Raw genomic sequence first — 26603 nt, 5'->3', positions numbered from 1 at the left:
CGACGACACGTGCCCTGCTTTGCCCAATCGCGACTTAACGCGGACAACGGGCGCGCCTCTCGTGATCGCGCACGCCGCGCCTGTTTTTAATCGGGCGCGCGGACGTGCGCGTCCCCGCGGAGTCTTTGTGTGGCGGCGTAGAGAAGCGCAAATACAATAACCATGGCCGACGAGAAACCCAAGGTGAGTGGCGATTAAAAAAAGGAAGGATTATTTATTTTTATTCACAGCTCGAGTTGTGGGAGCGACTGTGAAAACGTGAAAATACACAGATGGGGTGATTTTTAATGTGAAATATCGCGCGTAGTGGATAAATACTGTAACTGCCGCTTTCAGAAACACCGGAAGAAGACGTGTGAACGCGCGCGGCGAGCTCACACCGCGCGTGACACTCACAGACGCGTTCAAATACAAATAATACACATAAAATAAGATGAAACCGTGCAATACTTGACATATTTCGCACATTTTGTGCGAGCTTTCAGTGTTTACCCACTAAAACCTGACGAAAAGTAGATTTTTGTTGATGATGTGAGCTGAATAGACTCCAATGTGAGCATCCATCACGTGAAACACAGCACACATTGCTAATTAAGATGATTTTTTAATCTTGGAGTGATTTATTTTCATTTAAAAATGGATTTTAAGAGGCATAAGTTAAATAAAATGTATTCTGGATGAGGATTAAATCTCCTTTTATGCTAAATTAATCAGAGTCACCATTAATATGCATCATAAAAATAGTTAAAGGGATAGTTCACACCAAAATGAAAGTTTACTCACTATTTACTTTCCCTCATGAGTTTCTTTTTCTGTTAAACACAAGAGAAGACATTATAGAAAGCTGTAACCATTAACTTCCATAGTAGGAAAAACAAATACCATGGAAGTCAATGGTTACAGGTTTCCAGTATTCCTCAAACTGTCTTCTTTTGTGTTCAACAGAAGAATGAAACTCATAAAGGTGGGGAAATTATAGAATTTTACATTTTTGTGTGAATTATTCAGTCATTAGTTATCCTCCAGCCTTCCCTGTCCACATAACTGTCATGTGACGTGAATTCACAGCTTATTTTAATCAATATACAATAAACAATTATGCTAATTAGCCACAGGCGACTGAGGCATTGTAAAGAATGTGAAATAGGGCTGCACAATTTCTAGCAGCATCAAAATGGCAATGTACACATTTGCAATAGTCACACTGTAGGATGTGCAATTTTGAGTTTTATCAAATATATTATATTTAAGAATTTTTGTTTTGTTTATAGACTAAAAACTTAAGCTAAAATATAAGATAGAGTAGACTATTTTGCATTGTTTTAATGGAAAAGTAACCTAATTTTAACCTAATACTTGTTTTAAAAAAGGAAAACCAAATATTTGTACTTGATTTTAAGCATTTTTTAGATATTTAGACTAGAAATGAGACAAAAAACTCTATAAGTAAACTTTTTTTTTTGCATTGTGATTATTTAATTTCTGTATCTGAATGTTGTTCCCAGGAAAAACATCAGATGGAGCTGTTCAAATCATCTGGTGAAACTGTATTCATATCGCAATACTTCCATTAATTTTTCTCCAGCTTAGTCCCTTTATTCATCAGGGGGCGCCACAGTGTAATGAATCGTCAACTATTCCAGCATATGTTTTTACACAGCGGATGCCCTTTCAGCAGCAACTCAGTAATGGGAAACACCCATACACACTCATTCACACACACTCTCGTACACTACGGATAATTTAGCTAATCCAATTCACCTGTAGCGCATGTGTTTGGACTGTGGGGGAAACCAGAGCACCCGGAGGAAACCCACGCCAACATGGGGAGAACATGCAAACTCCACACAGAAATGCCAACTGACCTAGTAGGGGCTTGAAGCAGCGACTTTCTGGCTGTGAGGCCACAGTGCTAACCACTGAGCCAACCTGCATTGCAATACATATTTGCAGAAAAATAAAATAACGCCCGTATCAGATTTTTCCAGTCTTGTGCAGTCCTAATATGAAAGTATTTTTGGTTATTGAGGATATTGGGTGTTCATTCATTTTCTTTTCGGCTTAGTCCCTTTATTAATCAGGGGGCGCCACCGCGGAATGAACCGCCAACTCATGAAGCATATTTAGTTTTACGAAGCAGATGCCCTTTCAGCTGCAACCCATCTCTGGGAAACAGTCATACACACTCATTCACTCTCATACACTACGGACAATTTAGCCTACCCAATTCACTGGGAAAGATATCGGATGTTGTTCATTTATAATCTCTTCCGCTGTTTTGTCAGGAGGGTGTAAAGACAGAAAACAACGACCACATCAACCTGAAGGTGGCGGGTCAGGACGGCTCGGTGGTCCAGTTTAAAATCAAGAGACACACACCGCTCAGCAAACTCATGAAGGCCTACTGCGAGAGACAGGTGAGATCACACACACACACACACACACACACAATATAAGCCCCTTTCACACATACAGACCTTTCCGGAAAATTACCGGCAATTTTCCGGAAAGGTTGTATGTGTGAACAGGCCCTTTTTGAAAATACCGGTAAATTCGTTCTGGCTATTTTCCGGAAAGAGAAGTTGTAACATTACCGGCAATTTGCCGGAATGCTGCGCTGTGTGAATGCAGAAGGAAGATTGCCGTAATAAGCGCGTCCACGTCTAGAACGGGCTGACGTGAGACGTCTGCTTTAGCCAATCACAACAGTCTGACGCATTCACGTGCGCTCGGTTTATGAGAATAAAAGCCTTTGAATATTTTTTCCAGACACCTTTAGCTGCTAGATGTTAGTCAGATCACGTTTTTATGTTCCTTCTTAATGCTGTGTAAATAATTATCGATAAAATGTTTATGATAATCCGTTGTTTGTTTACCTTCAAGCTTTGCGTGTGCCCGTGAGCGCCCATAGCGCCAGCACACACACATATCATGAACATCTCGACATGCGAAAGTGTTTCTCTATGTTTTCATTAGAGTTGTACTCAATACTGATCCATCCGAAGAGTTTGTAATTTAGTCAAATGTTTACAAACACAAGCGCAGCCGTTTAGAGGTCATTTCTGGTTAATGATGTCAGAATTTACCGGCATTTTGCGATGGATGTGTGAATGCTGTTTTCCGGAAAAATTCCGTAACGTCCTCGCCTGTGTGAACAGCGCTTTTTAGAATTCACCGGTAAAGTAGTTCCGGAAATTTTCCGGATATTTACCGGTATCACTGTGTGAAAGGGGCTATAGAGAAATTTGTCAACAATAAAATGCAATATTAAATATTTTAATGATATATTGTTCATATTTTGATTTGTTCATTTAAATTGCTCCAAAAAAAGTCAAATATAAAATAAATAATAACATGTTTTAAAATGTAAACACAAAAGAACAGAAATAAACCAAAATCTTAGTCCCATATATTTTATAAATAAAAACCATTGGTTTATTAATATAGACATCCATTTTTCCATTAATATAGACATCCATTTTTCCCCCTTATTTTTTTTAATGCCACTTAAAAATCCAAATTGATTCTTCATTCATTCATTTATTCATTTTCTTAGTCTCTTTTATTAATCAGAGGTTGCCACAGTGGAATGAACCACTGAGCCAATTAATCCAGCACACGTTTTACACAGCGGATGCCCTTCCAGCTGCAACCCATCTCTGGGACACATACACACACACGCTCATTCACACACATACACTACAGACAATTTAGCCTACCCAATTCACCTGTACAGCATGTCTTTGGACTGTGGAAGCACCCGGAGGAAACCCATGCAAACTCCACACAGAGACACCAACTGACCCAGCCGGGACTCGAACCAGCGACCTTCTTGCTGTGAGGCGACAGCACTACCTACTGCGCCACTGCATCGCCCAAATTGATTCTTATAGGTTTAATTTTCTTTCCAGTTTTTGGAGAAACGTCTTTTCAGTATTGCAGAACACATCTTGTTTCCAGGATTTACCTAGTAAGGAAGTGGCCATTTTTCAAGCACACACGTGGTATTTAATGCATGACCCTTGCATTTTTAAGCACAAGTTATCCTTGGTCTGCTTTGCTAATGGCGGCTGCTTAAAATGAATCCATCAATTATTAATAGCGTCCTTTTTAAAATGAGACACTATTTTGTTGAAAAGCATTCAAATTAACAGCTTATAAGCACATGCAGCTTTTTTGGGTTATTTATGTTTAAAGGAGACCTATCATGCCTCTTTTTATGAGATTTAAAATAAGTCTCTGATGTCGCTAGAGTGTTTGTGTGAAGTTTCAGCTCAAAATACCACACAAATATTGATTTATAACTCTCGGAAATGGACCTTTTTAAATTTTAATCGTGCTATTTTGGTGTCTGTTGCTTTAAATTCAAATGAGATTGTGCTCTTTTTCAAAAGAAGGCGGAGCAGATGTCTGTGTGACGTTTAACGGTTTCCAGATTAGAGAAATAATTGACCAAGCTACAAATCATTCCATATTCATTCATTCATTTTCCTTTCGACTTAGTCCCTTTACTAATCCGGGGTTGCCACAGCGGAATGAACCGCCAGCTTATCCAGCACGCTTTTTTGCACAGCAGATGCCCTTTCATCTGCAACCCATCTCTGGGAAACAGTCATACATACTCATTCACTCTCATACACTACGGACAATTTAGCCCACCCAGTTCACCTGTACCGCATGTCTTTGGACTGTGGGGGAAACCGGAGCATTCAGAGGAAACCCACGCGAACGCAGGGAGAACATGCAAACTCCACACAGAAACGCCAACTGACCCAGCCGAGGCTCGAACCAGTGAGCTTCTTGCTGTGAGGCGACAGTGCTAACCACTAAGCCACCATGTGGCCTATATTATATTACATTACATTATATTATATTACATTATACAAACCATATTCACCACCTGGCGGTGCCATAATCACTTATAATCAAAAGGGATAATTTTGCTCACACAATCCAAAACAGATTAATAAATCCAACATCAGCATCCAATAACTCCTCCCATTCACAAGTAGCTCCTCCCCTTCTGCTACCTGAGCAAAACTATGAGCGCTGAGGGCATGAAGTGTTCAATTCAGTACATTTAAAAAAACTTGGTTCCAAATTACACACTATGAGTTTAACCGTATTTGAATGAAGTAATCTACCTCAGAGAGTAAGGTGAAGCTGCAGGCCCGGAGACCCAACCGCACGCTCAGACCTGCACGCACAGACCTATCTTTTTCTCAGACAGCGCCACCTGCTGTTGGGTTGGTTGAAGCGGCAGGTACTTAGACCCAACTGCACGCTCAGACCAGAACTTTCTAGTAGCAACTTCAGACACGCCAGTAAGGTTATTGATTTTTAAAGCGATTCCGGAAAATGACCAGGTTTTATGGCATAAATCAATGTGGCGTAAAATATTACACTAACAATTATTTTAGTGTTTGATTTGATCAAAATTAGTGTCAAAAGAGCATTATTAATGACATTTACACCTTGCTCTTATTTTATGTATTATTGTACCTTTCTTGGACACTTTTCTAGCAATGATTTCTGGCAAAATAAAAAAAAACTTTAAAGTAAAAATGTTAAAATAAAATGTTTAATATATAACGCGATTGTCATGATCACCAGCGTTCTCTAACCACCAGAGGTCGATGGACAACTATCAGTCTGTGAGTAGTTTCAGCTGTGAGGGTGTAATCAGTCTGGATCTGGAACCGGTTGTGTGTGCGTGGCATGACTGGGTGTTGTAGTCCAAACCATGGCAGATTTGTAGTTCTAGGAGTGTGAATGTTGTCCAGCGACCTTATTATTTGAAATATTTTAGTGCTATGTAGGTCTACTGTACGTATTACTGTATTATCTATCTGAAAGTGCTACCAAAGACAATAACAGTTACACAATAACAGTTTATCAATTATTAATATGTTCTGTAATGATTACAAATACGTTTTTTGGAAACCAAAATATCAGTTAATCTGCATAGAGTTTACAATATGAGCTTGTGACTTGTGTATTTTTTCCCAGATTGATATTACAATTCAAAAAGAGCGGTCTCTGCCAACACTAAAACACCAAATGCTGCAGATATTTCCAGTTTTTTGCCCTAGAAATGAAAAATCTCCCCAACAAGAATGTAAAGTGTTTATTTTATTTGATGTTATTTTCTAGGTAAACAAATAATTATTACTCCAATTATTATTTTTCACCATTTTTCTTTGAATTTTATTGTAGAAAAATTGTTTAAGTTACAATTCAGAAGCAGCTGAATTCAGGTTAGTCGATCTTTTGAACAGCAGGTGGCACTGTGAAGGTCTGGAAGTGCAGGTCTGATCCGTCCGAGCGAGCAGGTCTGAAGCCTCCTTTCTACTGCACACGACAAACGAAGAGCGACAGACCGGAAGTCGTTCATTTCCAATGGAGAGCAGTCCGGGAGCTGCGTTGAGTTCCGATCATCTCCGTATGCGGAAAATTCGGATCCGAATCGAGCTGCGGATCCGTTGAAATATTTGAACTCCTGCGACTAGGTCGTATGCGACCTGCCGACCGGATATGATGTATTCCAGTGTTGTCCAAGCAGATCCGTGCGCGCGAGATGAGAAATAGGAGTTTATTTGGTTATTTTTTTAAATATAAAAAGTCTATATTGAAAAAAAAAAACTTTTCTGTTCATAAATGTAAGTAAGAAAGTAATAAAAATATATTTTTAAATGTTGTCTCCACATTCCCTCCAATATTTTAGCGGTCTATGAGTTTCTAGTATTCATTCATTCATTAAACCATGTAAACACACAGAGAATAAAGGCTCTTGCTTTTGCCCTCCTTTATTTCTGACACCGTGAGAATCAGCTTCTCCCTCGTGGTGCACGTCAACACTGAAAATACTGTGCGGCTGCCACAAGGGGGCGTATTCCGACAGTCGTGTCCAAATGTCGTGTGCAGTGGAAAGGCGGCTTGAGCGTGCGGTTTGGTCTCCGGGCCTGCACCTTCATAGTGTTGACCTCAGAGGCCCATAGCTCCTCCCCTTCATCAGTAGCTCCTCCCCTTCCACTATGTGAACATTAAGTGCATGAAGTGTTCAGCGTTTGACATTTGCATTATTGCATTAAAATGTGATATTTGATCATATTGTTCAGTGTATGTGAACCAGGTTTATCTTCATTAAAGCAGAAGTCAAGCACGCAGATAAGGGCCTGACGCAGGTTGTGTTGTGAATGCGGCTCTCTGTCTACATGATGGTTAGAGCTGACAGGAGCGGCACCCGGTGTGGTCTTCTGCTGCTGTAGCCCATCCGCCTCAAGGTTGGATGTGTTGTGTATTCAGAGATGCTCTTCTGCAGACCTCGATTGTAACCAGGGCCGGAGCAAGCTGAACTGGCACTCTAGGCAAAGGATGGTCACGCCCCCCACAACCCTAAATTGAAAGGGGGTGGGGGGAGCTGTCACGGACGCCGCCCTCTCTATTCTGCCGCCCCAGATGCGGATATAACTGAGGGCGCGGGTGGCGAGGTTAGTGTCGCGAACGCCGCCCTCTCTATTCTGCCTCCTAGGTCGCCTCTATGGACGCGCCGGCCCTGGTTGTAACGAGTGCATATTTGAGTTACTGTTGCCTTTCTATCAGCTGGAACCAGTCTGGCCATTTTCCTCTGACCTCTGGCTGGCTTCAACAAGACATTTGCGCCCACAGACCTGGCGCTCACTGGATATTTCCTCTTTCTTGGACCATTCTCTGTAAACCCTAGAGAGGGTTGTGCGTGAAAATCCCAGTAGATCAGCAGTTTCTGAAATACTCAACCCAGCCCATTTGGCACCAACAATCATGCCATGTTCAATGTCACTTAAATCCCCTTTCTTCTCCATTCTGATGCTCGGTTTGAACTGCAGCGGATCGTCTTGACTATGTCTACATGCCTAAATGCATTAAGTTGCTGCCATGTGATTGGCTGATTAGAAATTTGCATTAATGAGCAGGTGTACCTAATAAAGTGGCCGGTGAGAGTATATATGAAACACTATATGCACACTATTAATAATAAAGAGATAAAGCTTGACTTTAATTAATATTAAATTACAATATCAGGGAGATTACAATTAGACCTTTATGTCAAATCGCACTTTTTGCCTATTATAAAACAACTTTGTCATGTTATGTAAAAACTGCGCAAACATTGATCCCTCCGAGGCATTTTTTTAAGTGCAGGTTTAACAAACAAAACCTTGCATTACCCATAAAAAACACAATAATCAATGGACAAGAAATAATACGAACATAAGCAAACAAATGCTAAAAAATCTGGTGTACGTTAACATTTTTATTTGTTTATTTGAATGGTTGGTATTGCATTTATTATTTTCGGATTATTTTCCCAGTACTGGGTTGTGGCTGGAAACGCTTGCCAGAGTAGTTGGTGGTTCATTCCACTATGACGACCCCTGATAAATCAAGAAAAAGTGTATTATTTAATTAATGAATATTTGGATCATTCTGAATTGTTACTTTTGTTGCCAATAACGCTAACGTGGCATTAAACATAAAACTATACGAGACAATACAATATAATACGATACAAAGCTAACATTACAATGTGAATGCTGTGGCGACCCTTGATAAATCAAGGAAAAGTGAATAAACACAGCCATGTCACCCTGCAGCCCAAGACCGGTTACTCACTGAAGCTAAGCAGGGCTGAGCCTGGTTAGTACCTGGATGGGAGACCACTAGGGAACACTAGGTTGCTGTTGGAAGTGGTGTTAGTGAGGCCAGTAGGGGACGCTCAACCTGTGGTCTGTGTGAGTCCTAATGCCCCAGTATAGTGACGGGGACACTATACTGTCAGTGGGCGCCGTCTTTCAGATGAGACATTAAACCGAGGTCCTGACTCTCTGCGGTCATTAAAAATCCCATGGCACTTCTCGTGAAAGAGCAGGGGTGTAACCCCGGTGTCCTGGCCAAAGTCCCTCTATTGGCCCTTGCGATCATGGCCTCCCAATCATCCCCTTCCAGCGAATTGGCACTATCACTGTCTCTCCACTCCACCAATAGCTGGTGTGTGGTGATTGCACTGGCGCCGTTGTCCTGTGGCAGCCGTCGCATCATCCAAGTGGATGCTGCACACTAATGGTGGTGTGGAGAGACCCCCCTCATGATTGTGAAGCGCTTTGGGTGTATGGCCATACACAATAAATGCGCTATATGAAACACATTACATTACATTACATTACAAATGATTTGATGAATGAATGAATATTTGGATTATTCTGAATTGCTTTTTTTTGCCAATAAAGCTAACGTGGCATTAAAAGTAATACAAAAGTCGGCGCCAGTGGTGTAATGGTTAGTGCGTCGACACATGAACTCCGGTGCTCGCGGTGACCCGAGTTCGATTCTGCCTTGCGGTCCTATGCCGATCCTTCCCCTCTCTCTGCTCCATATGCTTTCCTGTCAATTCTCTACTGTTTTATCAAATAAAGGTGAAAAGCCCTAAAACAATAATTATTAAAAAAAAAGTAATACGAAAAATGATATGATTCGATACGATACCAGCATTGTGGTGTGGATGCTGTGGCGACCCCTGATAAATCAAGAAAAAGTGAATGAGTGAATGTCTGGATTATTCTGAATTGTTATTCAGTGTTTCCTCTAGGATTTTTTTCCAGCTGTGGCGGCAGCCCTTTTTTACACAGATCTACCAACTACCTGTGGCGTAATTTTAATGACAAATGTCATGAGCGCAGTATTAAAAGTCGAGATCGCATTTATGTAATAGCCTATGAGCATGCGAATCTCTGTGCTTGCGCGCCGATTTCCTCTGCTCGTGCACAAAACTTCATGCACACCCTCAAATATAAGCTGCTCAAGCACAGATCTTCTTGTGCGCTCTCAAATAAACGCTACTGAAGTGCGATTTAGTGCGTTTATGTCTCCCACATTTGTTAAATTTGCTGGGAATATATATATGAACGTCTTTAATAGATCTACAGAGCAGTATTAATGGGTCCTGAAGTAAAGTGAAACCATAAATATATATACTAGATATATATTTGTTAAATTTGCTGGGAATATATATATGAACGTCTTTAATAGATCTACAGAGCAGTATTAATGGGTCCTGAAGTAAAGTGAAACCATAAATATATATACTAGATATCGCATAGGGACCCTGAGCATGCGTCAATAGCGCCGCCACATTGGTACAGTGCTCCCAGGACAATCGTCATTCAACCGCACTAGTCAAGACAGTGTGATTACGTGAAGATGCGGGACTTTAGCACTGTCTACGGATGTAGTAACGAGCAAACAAAGAAAACAAAGCACAAAGGCAGAACATTTCATAGGTAATATTAAGTTTTTTACGTTTTTGTATGTTCTGAACTTTTGTGCTAATCAGGTAACGTCATTGATGATAATACAGTCACTTACTGCATTCACCATTGGGCAAAGCAGCTCCAACTCACACTAAACACTCGGCTTATGATAGTTTTGTTGAATAAAATCAGCAAACAATGCAAAAGAAATATGACAACGAGATGCTGTGCTGCCAGAAACTTGTATTATTGTCGGCTAGTGAAGGAGTCGTTCATAACGGAGATTCATTCACAAACGAATCGCTCCCTCCATCAGTATGAGAATTGAAAGCAGGAGAGGAGCTGTGTTTCAGGACACGGATTAGATCAAATCTAACAGGGAGGGTGGATAGTACATTTCCATACACACAAACACAAGCTTTTGTCAGGAATGCCCGTGCGGTCACTGATCCATCAATGTAGAAAAGTGATGTAAAATGATAAGTTTTGTAATTTAAAAAAAAATAATTGCATACTAACATCCAGGAAAACTCCCGATCATAGATATATGTGTATATGTGTATATCTCTGGCTTTGCATGGCCACAGTCCTCCACTGTACCTTGGTCCCGCATTCATTTCAAAGGAGCGCTACCCTGTAGCAAGATGGCGGCGCTATTGACGCATTCCGTCCAATAGACAACAATAGGCCAGGCGACATCTAATGTATATATCTATGAAGTGAAACGGCTATACGTCGTGTTTGCTGGCCTCGCACATCACGCACCTGTCAGTCAGCAAGTCAGTCAGCACGTAACCTTAAAGTGTTAAACAAATACAGCACTACTACGGTCGGTTACAGGGAAGTTCGCGCTGTTAAAATTCACTTACCCTTTAATATGTTTTGGTGCGATTTTCACCCGCTATTTGAAAAAATAAATAAATAACGCGACTGAATGATTTGACTGAGAAGTTGTAATCTAGCCATGGCGGGAACAGTTTTGGGGTGGCAACCCGCCATGGAAAAATGAATGTAGCGGAAACCATGGTTATTTTTTGCCAATAAAGCTGACATGGCATTAAAAGTAAAACATTAGGATACAATACATTGCTAACATTGCAATGTGGATGCTGGAGTGATGTATATTGGCATCAGATGTTCGCGTGTGCAGTCTATTATTGGCCCTCCTCTACACACATACACACACAAACAGGCTTTATTACTGCTGTAAACACCAGAGGTTAAGATGCTCCACGAGGAGACGCGTGATCTTCAGGTCACTAACATGTTTTCCTGGCAGCGGCCTAGCTTTAATCTGATTGTGGCGCCGTGAGTTTCTCCAGCAGCAGAAGTAGGACAGCGGGGAAGGAAGAGTCCCTGCCCTGAGCTGATCATGATCATTCAGACCGCAGGAAATCCTCAGACGCATGAAGTCGTGATCAGCAGACTTTATCTCACGTTTAAGGAAGGGGCGTCTGTGAAGATGATTGATGAGGAGGATGTCCTGTATATTAATGATGCCTTTATTTTGTTGACTTGCTTGTTGAATAATTCAGTATTCAGTTTTCATGGTTATAGATCATTTTCTCAAGATTTTAATGGTCATCATAATCTTATATCCTTACATTTTTTTACTATTTATGTATGTATTATATTGTCGTAGCATCAAATTACGAAAACGAATTACCGCTTATGCCAGGTGTTTCTAATGCAGGGTCTATGGAGGCGGTTTTACACAGTAGATCTGACATGGCTGGACTGATGTGGTTTTATGTGTCTTTGTGTGTTTTCCAGGGACTGACAATGAGGCAAATTCGATTCCGGTTTGACGGACAGCCTATTAACGAGACAGACACGCCCGCACAGGTATGACATCACCACTCACAGCCTATTAAAGTCTGCGTGAATCAGAAGTTGCAGAGACTTTTATATTAGTTTGAAGATGCACTTTTAACTAAAATGGTATGTTAAGTTGGGGGGGCGGGGCTTATTTTGTGCATCAATCCCTCAGAGCAAACTGTCAGACACACAGATATGACATCATCATTCACTCACAGACTAACGAAACAGACACGCCCAAACAGGTATTACATTGTCATACCCACACACGAATGACATCATCACTCATTCAAAGACTATTAACTAAACAGACACGCCCACACAAGTATGTCATCATCACTCACTCAGCCAATTAATGAAACAGAAACACCGACTAATGTATGACAACATCACTCAGCTTATTAAAAAAACAGACACGCCCACACAGGTATGACTTCATCCCTCACTCAGCCAATTAATGAAACAGACACGCCCACACAGTTATGACATCATCACTCAGCTTATTAACAAAGCAGACACGCCCACACAAGTATGACATCATCACTCATTCTAAGCCTATTTACTAAACAGACACGCCTAGACGGGTATGACATCATCACTAACAGCCTATTATCGAAACAGACACGTCCACATGGGAATGACATCATCACTCACAGCCTATTAGCAAAACAGACACACCCACACAGGTGTGACATCATCACTCATTCAGCCTATTAATGAAACAGAAACGCCCACACATTTATGACATCATCACTTAGCCTATTAGCAAAGCAGAAACGCCCACACGAGTATGACATCATCACTCACCGCCTATTAACAAAACAGACTTGCCCACACAGATATGACATCATCACTCACTCTCAGCCTATTAACGAAACAGACACGCCCATACGGGTATGACATCATCACTTATTCATAGCCTACTAACGAAACAGACACGCCCACATAGATATGACATCATCACTCACTCAAAGCCTGATAATGAAACAGACCCGCCCACACAGGCATGACATTAACACTCATTCAAAGCCTATTAACAAAACAGACACGCCCACACAGGTATGACATCATCACTCACTCACAGTCTTATAATTAAACAGACATGCCCATACGGGTATGACATCATCACTCTTTCATAGCCTAACTAACGAAACAACCACGCTCACACTGGTATAACATCATCACTCACTCACAGCCTGATAATGAAACATACACGACCACACAGGCATTACATCATCACTTATTCACAGCCTATTAAGGAAACAGACACGCCCTCACAGGTATGACATCATCACTCACTTAGCCTTCTAACGAAACAGACACACCCACACAGGTATGACATCACTCATTCACGGCCTATTAACAAAACAGACATGCCCACACAGGAATGACATCATCACTCACTCAGCCTACTAACGAAACAGACACGCCCACACAGGTATGACATCACTCATTCACGGCCTATTAACAAAACAGACATGCCCACACAGGAATGACATCATCACTCACTCAGCCTACTAACGAAACAGACACGCCCACACAGGGATGACATCACTCATTCACGGCCTATTAACAAAACAGACACGCCCACACAGGTATGACATCATCACTCAGCCTCAGTCTTTGTCCACTTTTGCTGTAGTGGTACGTCTGCTGTACAGGTGTGGTGCTTGCTTGTGTGTGTTTTCTGACCGCACTGCATCACAAATAAACCTTTTTACCGTAAAGTAAAGGGTGAGGCTGGCTAAACCTGTTAGTGAATGCACAGATCAGATTGCTAAGCCAGTGTTAAACACATGCAGACATTTAAATCTAATTGCACTGTGCTATTATATATTCTTGAAAATGAGGCAGATTCCTTTCTGACTCTGTTGCACAAATTGCTGCACTGACAAATCCTTTGTAGTGTTTAATTGCATATTCGTTTCATTTTCACTTCAAAGCAGCTTTAGACAATAGCTGTTTTTTAATCTAATATTAGTGTATGTACACAATAATGCAGCACATGTTGTTTTCTTAGCTCTTCTGATGTTAAAACAGTGGTATTGTGTTGTCTAAAAATAAAAACTAGATTGCACATGGCACCTTTTATGCTACAAAAAAGTTCCCAATGATAACAATTTTATTTAAGATTTTGATTAATCATTACATTAAAATAACGGGCGATGCAGTGGCGCAATAGGTAGTGCTGTCGCCTCACAGCAAGAAGGCCGCTGGTTTGAGCCTTAGCTGGGTCAGTCGGAGTTTCTTTGTGGAGTTTGCATGTTCTCCCTGCGTTCACGTGGGTTTTCTCCGGGTGCTCCGGTTTCCCCCACAGTCCAAACACATGCGGTACAGGTGAATTGGGTAGGCGAAATTGTCCGTAGCATATGAGTGTGAATGAGTGTGTGTGGATGTTTCCCAGAGATGGGTTGCAGCTGGAAGGGCATCCACTGCATAAAACGTATGCTGGATAAGTTGGCGGTTCATTCTGCTGTGGCGACCCCAGATTATTGAAGGGACAAAGCTGAAAAGAAAATGAATTAATAAATTAGATTGAAATAAAAAAATTTAAAATCCCATTTTACTCAGTGCAGTACTAAATACTGTATATTTACTATATACAAACATCCTGAAACTAATATTTAAAAAAAAAAATCTGTATGAAATTTAGATAATAAAATAATTTATATTCAGAATTCAGTGAGTATTATTACCGAATAACAAGTAAAACCTTACTTGTGCCTAGGATATATGCCTAGTTTTCTGCAGCAGATGAGTAAGAACTGTCTAAACTAGTGAATTCCTCCAAATAAACAATGTCTATGATAAATCCTATACCAACCACATTGTTATAACAAGTGCTTTCAAAAGCTGCTGAACCTTTTCTTAACATTTTGAATTCATCCCTACTTTTAGGATATGTGCCAAATTTTCAACAGCAGATATGAAAGAAATGTTAAAACCGGTAAATTCCTCCATATCAACAACATCTATGTGAGATCCTACACTGCAAAAAATGCTTTTCTTACTTAGATTTTTTGTCTTGTTTCTAGTCTAAATATCTAAAAATTCCTAAATCAAGAAGCATTTTCTAGACAAGCAAAACATATTGTCTTGTTTTGAGATATAATATGCCAAAATGAAGTGAGTTTTTCCTTAAAACAAGCAAAATAATCTGCCAATGGGGTAAGCAAAATAATCTTACGTCAAAAGAAAAAACAAGATTAATTTGCTGACCCCATTGGCAGATTATTTTGCTTGTTTTAATGAAAAACTCACTTAATATTGGCATTTTATTTCTCAAAATAAGACTATATGTTTTGCTTGTCTAGAAAATGCTTCTTGACATAAGAAATTTTAGATATTTAGACTGGAAACAAGACAAAAAATCTAAGTAAGAAAAGCATTTTTTGCAGTGTATAACGACCAACTTATTAAAACAATTCTTTTCAGAAGTTGCTGAACCTCTTCTTAATGTTTTGAGTTAATCGTTACTTTTAGGATATGTAATTTTAAGCAGCAGATGGGGAAGAACTGTCTAAACTGGGGAATTCCTCCAAATCAAAAACGTCTATGTTAGATCCTATACAATTCTTATTAAAACAAGTTGCTGAACCTGATCTTAACATTTTCAATTCATCCCTACTTTTAGGATATGAGCCTAATTTTCCTTGCTTTCATTTTTAAATATAAAACTGTCCACATGAAAGCGCAATAACTCACCGTGACGCATGTTAAAATTCAGAATCAGAAAGAGTATTATTGCCAGGTGTGTTCACACTTGCGAGGAATTTGTTTTGTTGACTGAAGCTTCTACTGTGCGACAGAATTACAAAGACAGGACAAAAAAAACCCATAATCAATTAATTTAAAAATAGAAGTAGTAAATGCAAATATACTAATTGACAAGTATACGTATATGTTTGTATATTACTATGTACAATATTATATGTGCAGCTGTCATGCAAATTGGCATGTAAAATGTGTTGTTAAATACGTGTATTGTGTATAAAATGTATTGATGTATTGAGTGATTTCACAATTACTATCATAAGGCACACCAAACCAACAGGGGGCGATATTAGCTTTTTATGCTAGGTTCACACCTAAAGGCTGATTTTTACTTCTGCGTCAAGCGCACGCGTGGATGCATCGTCCTTGCCTTGGCCGTCGGCGACGTTGACGCGCACTTCTCAAAAAATGTAACTATACGTCGTGACGACGCATAGCGCAAGCTTTGTGATTGGTCGGCTTGGCAGCGCTGACGAGTGTGGGCGGGACTGAGAGCCATGCAAGTCCGTTGGACCGATTGTTTACAAGTGTGGAGTCCCGTGAAGGTTTTCCCATGACGTGTTTTGTGTTTACCTCATAGTTAAAGTTGTTGCACGTTGGCCGGTTCCTGCCTCAAATTGAGCGAGTTTCACCACTTGTACATTAAGGAAGCGCTGAGAAAAAACAATACAACAGCAAAGAAACTCGACACAGAGGAACACCTCACTGCCAACTAGCGTTTCAGAAGTGTTATTGCAGAACAACAGAGACAGCGCGCAGAAGTATCCACTTGTTGAGTGGTGACGTGTTTGTGACGTATGTATACTGTTTCCGGGTCCAAGCCGCCATTCATTTGAGTGGAGAAATCCTTCGTTTATGATCACGTTTTATTCCTATCACACATTAAAGTTAATTTTACATAAAGTCATAGTGGACACAACAATCTCTGGGCTTGCTGCATAACAAATACCAAAAATTTAACAATTTATAAAACAATGAATCACTTTCTGGCCATCGGATATTAGGCATGGACATATATATTGCGATCGTGACTTTCGAAAGCATTAAATCGCTCTGTAAACGTTTATTATTACCATTTCATGAGTCTCCCCATTCGGTTAAATAGAGCGCTTGGACCCGGAAGCCGCTCCGCGTGACGTCACACTTAACAAGCGGATAAATGCACAGCTACACGTTTTGCATGCGCCGTGGGTTACCCCAATCACTTGATACAGAAGTATAAACCAGGCTTTACTTTCATAAAGCACAGCGAACCAAAAGAGGCTATAAAAGCCTTTTATGCTAGGTTCACACCTAAGAGCATAGGTTTGCTAATAATTCTGACTTTAACTGTATATACCAGGCGTGTCCAAACTCAGTCCTGGAGGGCCGGTGTCCTGCATAGTTTAGCTCCAACTTCCTTCAACACACCGGCCTGGATGTTTCTAATATACTAAGTAAGAGCTTGATTAGCTGATTCAGTTGTGTTTAATTGGGGTTGGAACTAAAATATGCAGGACACCAGGGCTGCGTCCGAAACCGCCTACTACTCAGTAAGTACTGCATTTCAATCTAAACGTACTACTCGGCCGTTAGAAAAGTATGTTCTATAGAGTATGAATGTAAAAAGTATGAATGGGATTCGAACGTACTACATCCGCCATTTTGTCATGGTCACGTGACCTACCTGCGTCAGTTGCGTCGCTTTACATCCATTCATGAATTCGCTCGCGGGGCATCATGGGATAGCGCAGCATGCATGGGATGCGCACTCTGGAATCTCGCCGGAAGTAGTAAGTCATTCGGGTACTTCTCGCATACTGATTTTCGAATTCTATGAATTCGGACATACTACTCGGCTCGCATACTGATTTTGGCGTACTGTATAGTATGGAAGTTTGCGGTTTCGGACGCAGCGCAGCCCTCCAGGACCGAGTTTGGACACCCCTGATATATAAACACTGTAATATAGACTGTTGTTGTTGTTGTTCCCGCAGTTGGAGATGGAGGATGAAGACACAATTGACGTTTTCCAGCAGCAGACAGGAGGACACCGAATCTGAATAACTCTCCACCGACATCTCTCTCTCTCTCTCTGCTCATCTGTACCTGCTGTTGTATAGTGTTTTCACCATTTCATGTTCACCATGTTCCTCTTTGGTTTTGTACATAAAGGGTTCCTGCTCCAGGACTATCACAGCCAGATCATGTGAGAAAGCCAGCCGTGTGTGTTTTTGAGTTCAGGGTTTGTTCTGCTTCAGATACGAGCACACACACACACACACACACACACACACACACACACACACACACACACACTGGCCTTTTTTTTTTTTGCCAAGTTGAAATTGTGGATAAATAAATGCATAGATGCTCTGCTCTGTTACTTCTCAAGCAGACACAAAAGCTGCGGGTTTCCATTCAGACTAATTGGTTTTATTTTTGTTTTACCGTAGTGGTCATGTATAGTGAGGCACTTGTGTTCAACATGTTTCTACTCCAGTGGTTAATCGAGGGAATTCATGTTTCAGACAAGTCCCAGCCATCCGTCTGTATTGTCCAATAATCTCTTGTTAAAATAAAATATTCTCTTTTTATCAAACCTGGAGATGTGTTTTAGTCACACGAGTACAATTATATCTATATAAACATACTTAAATGTCATATTCATAATAAATAAAAGATGTCTTGTTGTTTTGCACCAAATATTTTTTTACAATATTACAAAAGTTTTTAACATTTACTTTTATTTGACAGTTTAAATGGACAGTTTTATAGGGGAAAACATTAAAGGCAGATTTTAATAAACATTAATTATTTATGAAACAAAAGACTCAATAATAATCACTATATATAAATAATTATTTATTGCAAAGATGCTGCCATGCGTTTGTCTTGAAAATAGATCTTGGGAATTATTTAAAATTACATCACACTTATAGCACAATTATATTAATTATATGTAAAACATGCGCATATAATTATACTTGATTAGAATTTTTAGATCTGAATGTACTTAAACGTACCTAAATCCCATGATATTCATAATAAACAAATGATCCACTGTTTTCCAGACAGAACGTTTGCAATATTTACATTTTTTACAGTTTACTCTTATTTTAATTTCAGTTTTATAGAAAAATAAACATTTAAAAATAAAAATTTTAAAAGACTATTAATTGCTATATAATTCATCTTTGAGTTGTTTCTGCAGCCTCTTTTTTTTATTTGCATAATTTTAGCTGTGGCGTCACGGTGGCGCAGTGGGTAGCACTATCACCTCACAGCAAGAAGGTCACTAGTTCGAGCATCGGCTGGGCCAGTTGGCATTTCTGTGTGGAGTTTGCATGTTCTCCTCTGTGTTGGTGTGGGTTTCCTCCGAGTGCTCCGGTTTTCCCCTTAAAACATGCGCTATATGTGAATTGGGTAAGCTAAATTGTCCCTAGCGTATGAATGTGAACGAGTGTGTATGGTTGTTTCCCATTGATGGGTTGCAGCTGAAAGGGCATCCGTTGCGTAAAACAAAGAAAATGAATAGGGCGAGGCAGTGGCGCAGTAGGTACTGCTGTCGCCTCACAGCAAGAAGGATTGCTGGTTCGAACCTCAGCTCAGTTGGTGTTTCTGTGTGGAGTTTGCATGTTCTCCCTGCCTTCGCGTGGGTTTCCTCCGGGTGCTCCGGTTTCCCCCACAGTCCAAAGACATGCGGTACAGGTGAATTGGGTAGGCTAAATTGTCCGTAGTGTATGAGTGTGTGTGTGTGAATGTGTGTGTGGATGTTTTCCAGAGATGGGTTGCAGCTGGAAGGGCATCCGCTGCGTAAAAACTTGGTGGATGAGTTGGCGGTTCATTCCGCTGTGGCGACCCCAGATTAATAAAGGGACTAAGCCAACAAGAAAATGAATGAACGAAAATGAATAGTCTTAGCGATTCAAAATTGCATGTATAACACAATTATATTAATAATATGCGCATATAATTTAAACCACACCAACTGATTGGTGGAGAGGAGACATGAGTGATGAAGCAATTTATGATATGGGGATGTTGGGAGGCCAGAACCTCAAGTTCTCATCTGGCTCTCAATGAGCAGTATAGAGTCCTCTTCACTATACTGGGGCGTTAGGACACACAGACCACAGGTTGAGCACCCCCTGCTGGTCTCACTAACACCACTTCCGGCAGCAAACTAGCTTTCTCATGTGGTCTCCCATCCAGGTACTACCCAGGTGCAGCCCTGCTTAGCTTCAGTGGGCGAACATGTGAGAGTTGAAGAGAGCTAGCTGCCGGCTGAAGGACTTTTTTTCAGTACAATTATATTTATATAAACATACTTAAATGTCATATTCATAATAAATAAAAGATGTCTTGTTGTTTTGCACCAAATATTTTTTTTTAAACATTCTCTTTATTGTATTTTTACATTAGTAAAAATGATAACTTTTACATATTTGTACTTTTTCCTTTTTAAACACAAAATTGGAACATCACGTTACTATTATATAAGAGAAAAAAAAACGGAGAAATGGGGGGGAGGGGCAAAGAAAACAGAAAAAAGAAGAGAAAGAAAAAAAATTAAAAGAACTAAATAAGGTGGAATATTTGAAGTGCATTTACTAGGGTTCAATCACTGCTCTCTTGTTAAAGTATTCAATAAATGGATTCCATATTACATGGAAATTCTTTGTTTTATTTTTTAGGGATGCACCAAATATTTTTTTACAATATTACAATACTTTTTACAATTTACTTTTATTTGACAGTTTAAATGGACAGTTTTATAAGGGAAAACATTAAAGGCAGATTTTAATAAACATTAATTATATATGAAGCAAAAGACTCAATAATAATCACTTTATATAAATAATTATTTATTGCAAAGATGCTGCCATGCGTTTGTCTTGAAAATAGATTTTGGGAATTATTTAAAATTATATCACACTTATAACACAATTATATTAATTATATGTAAAACATGCGCATATAATTATACTTGATTAGAATTTTTAGATCTGAATGTACTTAAACGTACCTAAATCCCATGATATTCATAAGTAAATGATTTACTGTTTTCCAGACAGAACGTTTGCAATATTTACATTTTGTACAATTTACTCTTATTTTGATTTCACAGTTTTATAGGAAAATAAACATTTAAATATAAAAATTTTAAAAGACTATTAGATTGCTATATAATTCATCTCTAGGAAAAAAATTCAACATTAAATTAACAAAAAATTTACATTTTTACAATGTACACCGACAGAATTTTACAGTTTTATAGGGAAAAAAATTAAAGACAGAACAATTATATCACACCTATAATTGTTAACATTTATTAATTATATGTAAAATATGCGCATATAATTACACTTAATTAGATTTTTTTCAGTACAAATCTATCTGAATGTACTTAAACGTACCTAAATCCCTTGATATTCATAAGTAAATGATCTACTGTTGTCTAGACAGAACGTTTACGTTTTTTTTAGCAATTTACTCATTTTAATTTCACACTTTTATAGGAATATAAACATTTAAATATAAAAATTAAAAAGACTATTAATCGCTACATAATTCATCTTAAGGAAAAAACTAAATTAAATAAAAAATTTACATTTTTACAATGTACACGGACTGAATTTTACAGTTTTATAGGGGAAAAAAGACAGAAAAATTATATCACACCTATAAATGTTAACATTTATTAATTATATGTAAAATATGCGCATATAATTACACTTAATTAGAATGTTTTCAGTACAAATCTATCTGAATGTACTTAAACGTACCTAAATCCCATGATATTCATAATAAGTAAATGATCTACTGTTGTCTAGACAGAACCTCTGCAAAATTTACGTTTTTTTACAATTTACTCTTATTTTAATTTCACAGTTTTATAGGAAAATAAACATTTAAATATAAAAATTAAAAAAAAACTATTAATCGCTACATAATTCATCTTTAGGAAAAAACTAAATTACATAAAAAATTTACATTTTTACAATGTAGACCGACAGAATTTTACAGTTTTATAGGGAAAAAAATTAAAGACGGAACAATTATATCGCACGTATAACACAATCACCAATTATATGTAAAATAGGTGCATATAATTACATTTAATTAGAATTTTTTCAGTACAAATATATCTGAATGTACTTAAACTTATTTAAATCCCATGATATTCTCAATAAATAAATGATCTACTGTTTTCCAGACAGAATGTTTGCAATACTTATGCTTTTACATTATTTTAGTTTCACAGTTTTATAAGAAAATAATTCAAATATAAAAATGTAAAAATATTATTTATATATCACTATAGAATTCATCTTTAAGAAAAAACGAAATTAAATAAATTACATTTTTTTACTATGTAGTCCTACCTAATTTGACAGTTTTTTAGGAAAAAAGAAAATAAAAGACAGAACAATTATGTCACACATATAGCACAATCATTAATTATATGTAAAATATGCGCATATAATTTCCCTTAATCCCGTTTTTTTTTTTTTTTTACAGTAAACAGGGTGTCTACAGGTCATTAAAGGGTTTTCATTTACTCATTCATTCATTTTCTTATCGGCTTAGTCCCTTTATTAATTCGGGGTCGCCACAGCGGAACGAACCGCCAACCCATCCAGCACGTTTTTTTTTTTTTACGCAGTGGATGCCCTTCCTGCCGCAAACCATCTCTTGGAAAGACACACACACACTCATACACTTCGGACAATTTAGTCTACCATATTCACCTATACCGCATGTCTTATTTTATATTATAATATATATATATATGTTTATACAACAGTTCTGTCTGGTTCTCAACTCTGATTGGCTGATAGCCGTGCGATATTCTGCAATATCAGAACTCCTACAGCCTCTTTACCCTTTGTGTATTACTCCGCCCACATACAGCCAGCAAAAAGCAGACACTACAGATCTAAAGTTTAAAAGATGCACGCTCAACTGTTTAACTATATATATATATATATATATTTTTTTTTTTTTTTCTTTTTTTTTTTTCAATAATGTTGCCTTGAACTTGTCTTATAAGTCTTATAATTAATAAAAGTCTAATAAATTGTCTTGTAAGTCTCATAAAATAGACTTCATGTCAAACCGCAGATGTGTTTTAGTCACTGCACTGAATGACACACACAGTTGTTTTAGTAGCATCTTTTTAATTTGAGCAATTATTCACAGTTATATCACACACAAAACACAATTATAGTAATTAAATGTAAATGAAGTGATTCAAATTTGCACTTATAATTTCACTTAATCCAAATTCTTTGATGTAAAGTGTCTGAATTAAAAATTAGTCTGAAGATTTTAGAGACCGTTTAAGAGTAATCAGGGTTTCTGCAGGCCATGAAAAGCTTTTAGTTTGCTCTTAAACTGTTTAAGGTGTTTAAATTAAGAGTCATAATGACAATAAATGTTGCATGTGCATCCTATTCTTTAATGATAACAGATTTGTTTTATTTTTTATTGAAACGTTCAAGAAGAATACAAAAATCTACAGAAAAGGTACAAATCCCATAACAACAAAAGTAGACAACAGAATAAAACAAAAAGAGAAACAAAAGATTATGCCAGGGGACTATGAATGACAGAAATCACTTTAAATCTGTCTCAAAGCAAGGTCACAGTGATGTTTACGTACAAAACAGTCATCCGAGTATTATAAAAGAGACCATACTGTAAGATTCACATAGTGTCACTGATTTTAAAGCTTTGACATTGCTGAAGATAGAGATGGTATTTAAATAATATTTCAAATCTTTTCAAAAGATAAGAAAAAGGGGCTTTACAGACAAAAATTTGCATTTGTGTATAAAAAATTGCTAGTAAAATAAACAGATTTATTAGAAAATATTTATCTTTAACTTTAGTGATAACAGACTTTATCAATCTAAATGTACTTAAATGACGTTATATTCGTAATACTAATATTATATTTCATTTTTAATGGACAGTTTGATCAGATTTTTACAAACATTTACTCAAATATCAAACTAAACGACTATAATTCTGAAATTATAAATTAAGAGTCCTTTCAGTTTGAAATTGGGTAACATCTATGCAGTAAAACACTACAGACAATATTTACAGTAATATATATTACTGTAATAGTTGTTTGTAGTGTTTTATTGCACAGTTTTTACATTGAATTTGTCATGACAATATGGTTTATGTTGAACTATTCAAATGTATATAACGGATAACACGCATACAATGTTAGGACTTGGTTAATGATTAATAATAATAAAAAAAAGTATAAATATCACATGGTTTCACTTCAAATTATTATATTATACTTGAATATATATATTCCTTGTCCTTGTTGACACTAAATAAAGTATTTGATTAAAGAAATCGCGTATATTTTTAACACCAAAAGCCTATGGATGATTATGCAGTAAACGACATCACATAAACCCCATGTACTCTATCAACTGACTGACGGGCAGATCCTCCAATCAGACGCCGGCGATTGCTCTCTTTTGTCCAATCAGCAAGCGCGTTGCGCTGTTAGGCGGGGCTTCGTGGGCTGGTCTAAAAGGGCCGCTCCGCTGCGCTCGGATTTCAGCTGGTCCGGGCGGAGTCCATGCGGGATAAAGGACTTACACCAATTCAGTCCAGCCGAAGGGTTTCTAACGCGCTTTAGCGAGCAACACCACCCGCTCAACATGACCACGACGACCACTTTCCAAGGCATGGAGCCAGGTGCCAAAAACAGCTCGAGGTAAATGAGTTTTACGCCTTTTACAGCGTCCATCCGCCAGACAAAAGAAGAGCTGGAGGTGAAGATGATGATGATGATGGTGGTGGCCTGATGGATGGATTCATCCTCCAATACATGACTTATCATGGCTTATCCACCACAATACGAGCATTTAATTGGATTTGGATTGATTCGGCGAGTGCGTTTAATCTGAATCATCCTCCATCATCATCATCATCCTCTTCCTCCTGCTCGTGAAGGCTCATCCACCCTTTTATTCAGCTCTAAGGTTGACCACAGCTCGTTATATCGACACATCTACATACATCAGTGCTCAAACTTCACCCAGCAGACACTAATGAGGCTGGCAGGCTGCCATTCTTCATCATCATCATCATCACCTTTAATTAGCTTTAAACTTAGCATTGTTTTAGCTAAATTTGCATGAATGGGTCATTCTGTGCATGATCAGTTGATTAATCCCAGTCATCTGACTGTATGCTCGGCAAAAATCCTCCAGCTCTGGCCTCCATTAAAAAAAAAATACACGCTCCATTGTCCTTAAAAGGTTTCTGATACTGGTCTTGGAACAGATGCATTGAATTCAGTCCAAGCAGTCAGTGGAAGGTCTGGCCAGAAAGCACTCACTGCAACTCCTGCTCGGAAATGATCTGAGCTCACTGATGGAGATGCAAAATATATATATTTATTGTTATTATTATGTAGATATTTGTTATATTGCAATGCATTTCAGCTTGACGTGTGTGAGTGTGTGTGTGTGTGTGTGTGTGTGTGTGTGCGCTATTGTCTCCAGGTTGAGAGTGATTGCTCTTAATGCAACATGTTGCCACCTATTATGTCCTCCATTTACAAATACACACACACATTTCCCACCACAGATTTAATTCTTAAGGGTTTCCTCTCAATCAGAATGTAGGTCAAGCCTTGAGCAGACGTCTGTCTGTGTGTGTGTGTGTGTGTGTGTGTATATATGTGTGTGTGTGTTTGTCACTTGATGGGTTTTCTGCATGCGTCTTCTTGAGGAAGGGTTTTAATGCCATGCTGTGAGTGTGTGTGTGTGTCCTGTGTGGTTTGGGTGGGGTCTCAGCCATCGGCCTTCTCCTCCTCCTCCTCTAATAGTAAAGCCCCTGATCTGATCTAGTCTGGTTAAAGCATTAGCAGTTTTAACCAGTCCATTGCTCGCGCTGCTGGTCGTGTTTCTAATCTCCAGCAGGCCATGGGTTTCTTTGTCAGGAGATGTACGAGTGTGTGTGTGTGTGTGTGAGTGTTTTTCAGCGGTGACCCTGACAGCTGCCGGCGGGCGTCAGATGGACCCCAGAGCTGTGCTGGGCTTTTCAATAGCATTGATCAGGGGCTTCCCTTCACCACATCAATCTGTGCTCGTCCTGCAGCCGCTTTAATGAGGAGACATGTGTGCTCAATCAACACACACACACACACACACTGGAATCTGCTGCTGGTATGTGGACAGATGAGGGTCAGCTGTGTGTGTGTGTCAGTTTAGGGCAGGGCAGGATGACCAAAGTGATTTTATTTGACGGTTTGCATCACAATACAGGCGGTTTTTGTCCGTTTTTCTGGTCCCCGTGTGGTCATTTATAACTGATGGAGTCACTTTTGATTAAAGCATCCGTCTTTATGTGCAGTTAAGCAGTGCTGTTTTTAAACTGGTGTGTTTCTCATTGCATAAATCCCTTGTTGAAGCTATATGTGCACACTTGGCGGCCACTTTATTAGGTACGCCTATCCAACCGCTCATCGATGCAAATTTCTAATCAGCCAATCACTTGGGAGCAACTAGCACGTGTAGACATGGTCAAGACGGTCTGCTGCAGTTCAAACCGAGCATCAGAATGGGGAAGAAAGGGGATTTAAGTGACTTTAAATGTGGCATGGTTGTTGGTGTCAGGCGGGCTGGTCTGAGTATTTCAGAAACTGCTGATCTACTGGGATTTTCATGCACAACCATCTCTACAGAAAATGGACAGATTTTC

General features: G+C 38.8%; 3 protein-coding genes and 1 long non-coding RNA gene across 7 annotated transcripts in view; 3 read left to right on the top strand and 1 right to left on the bottom strand.

The window, feature by feature from the left end:
• Positions 1-3237, top strand: part of gga3b (golgi associated, gamma adaptin ear containing, ARF binding protein 3b) — an 81800-nt gene extending 78563 nt beyond the window's left edge. Inside the window, exon 17 of the transcript XR_015480187.1 lies at positions 2458-3237. The gene's annotated coding sequence lies outside the window, so the exon portion shown is untranslated. The remainder of the gene's footprint in view (positions 1-2457) is intronic.
• Positions 113-18459, top strand: sumo2b (small ubiquitin like modifier 2b). 3 transcript variants are annotated; one of them, XR_015479744.1, is made up of 5 exons: positions 113-183; positions 2286-2417; positions 12060-13187; positions 13300-15080; positions 15482-18459. XR_015479744.1 is itself a non-coding variant. In NM_001003422.3 (4 exon segments), coding segments are annotated over 4 exon segments (291 nt in total). In that variant the 5' UTR covers positions 113-162; the 3' UTR covers positions 17921-18459.
• LOC147845464 (uncharacterized) lies at positions 9482-12063 on the bottom strand. The gene is made up of 2 exons (XR_015480358.1): positions 10123-12063; positions 9482-10010 (listed from the first exon to the last, which is right to left on the bottom strand). It is a non-coding gene; the product is annotated as an uncharacterized LOC147845464 (long non-coding RNA).
• A 5985-nt stretch (positions 18460-24444) lies between the features above and the next one.
• jpt1b (Jupiter microtubule associated homolog 1b) overlaps positions 24445-26603 on the top strand; it is a 38072-nt gene continuing 35913 nt past the window's right edge. The window contains exon 1 of one of the 2 annotated variants that reach the window (XM_087242386.1): positions 24445-24609. In XM_087242386.1, the coding sequence (XP_087098512.1) occupies positions 24554-24609 (56 nt within the window). In that variant the 5' untranslated portion in view covers positions 24445-24553. 2 annotated transcript variants of the gene reach the window in all.

Source organism: Danio rerio, chromosome 3 (genome assembly GCF_052040795.2).
Source record: "Danio rerio strain M-AB ecotype USA chromosome 3, GRCz13ab, whole genome shotgun sequence".
NCBI classification, from domain to species: domain Eukaryota; kingdom Metazoa; phylum Chordata; class Actinopteri; order Cypriniformes; family Danionidae; genus Danio; species Danio rerio.
This window is presented reverse-complemented; position numbering and strand designations above follow the sequence as displayed.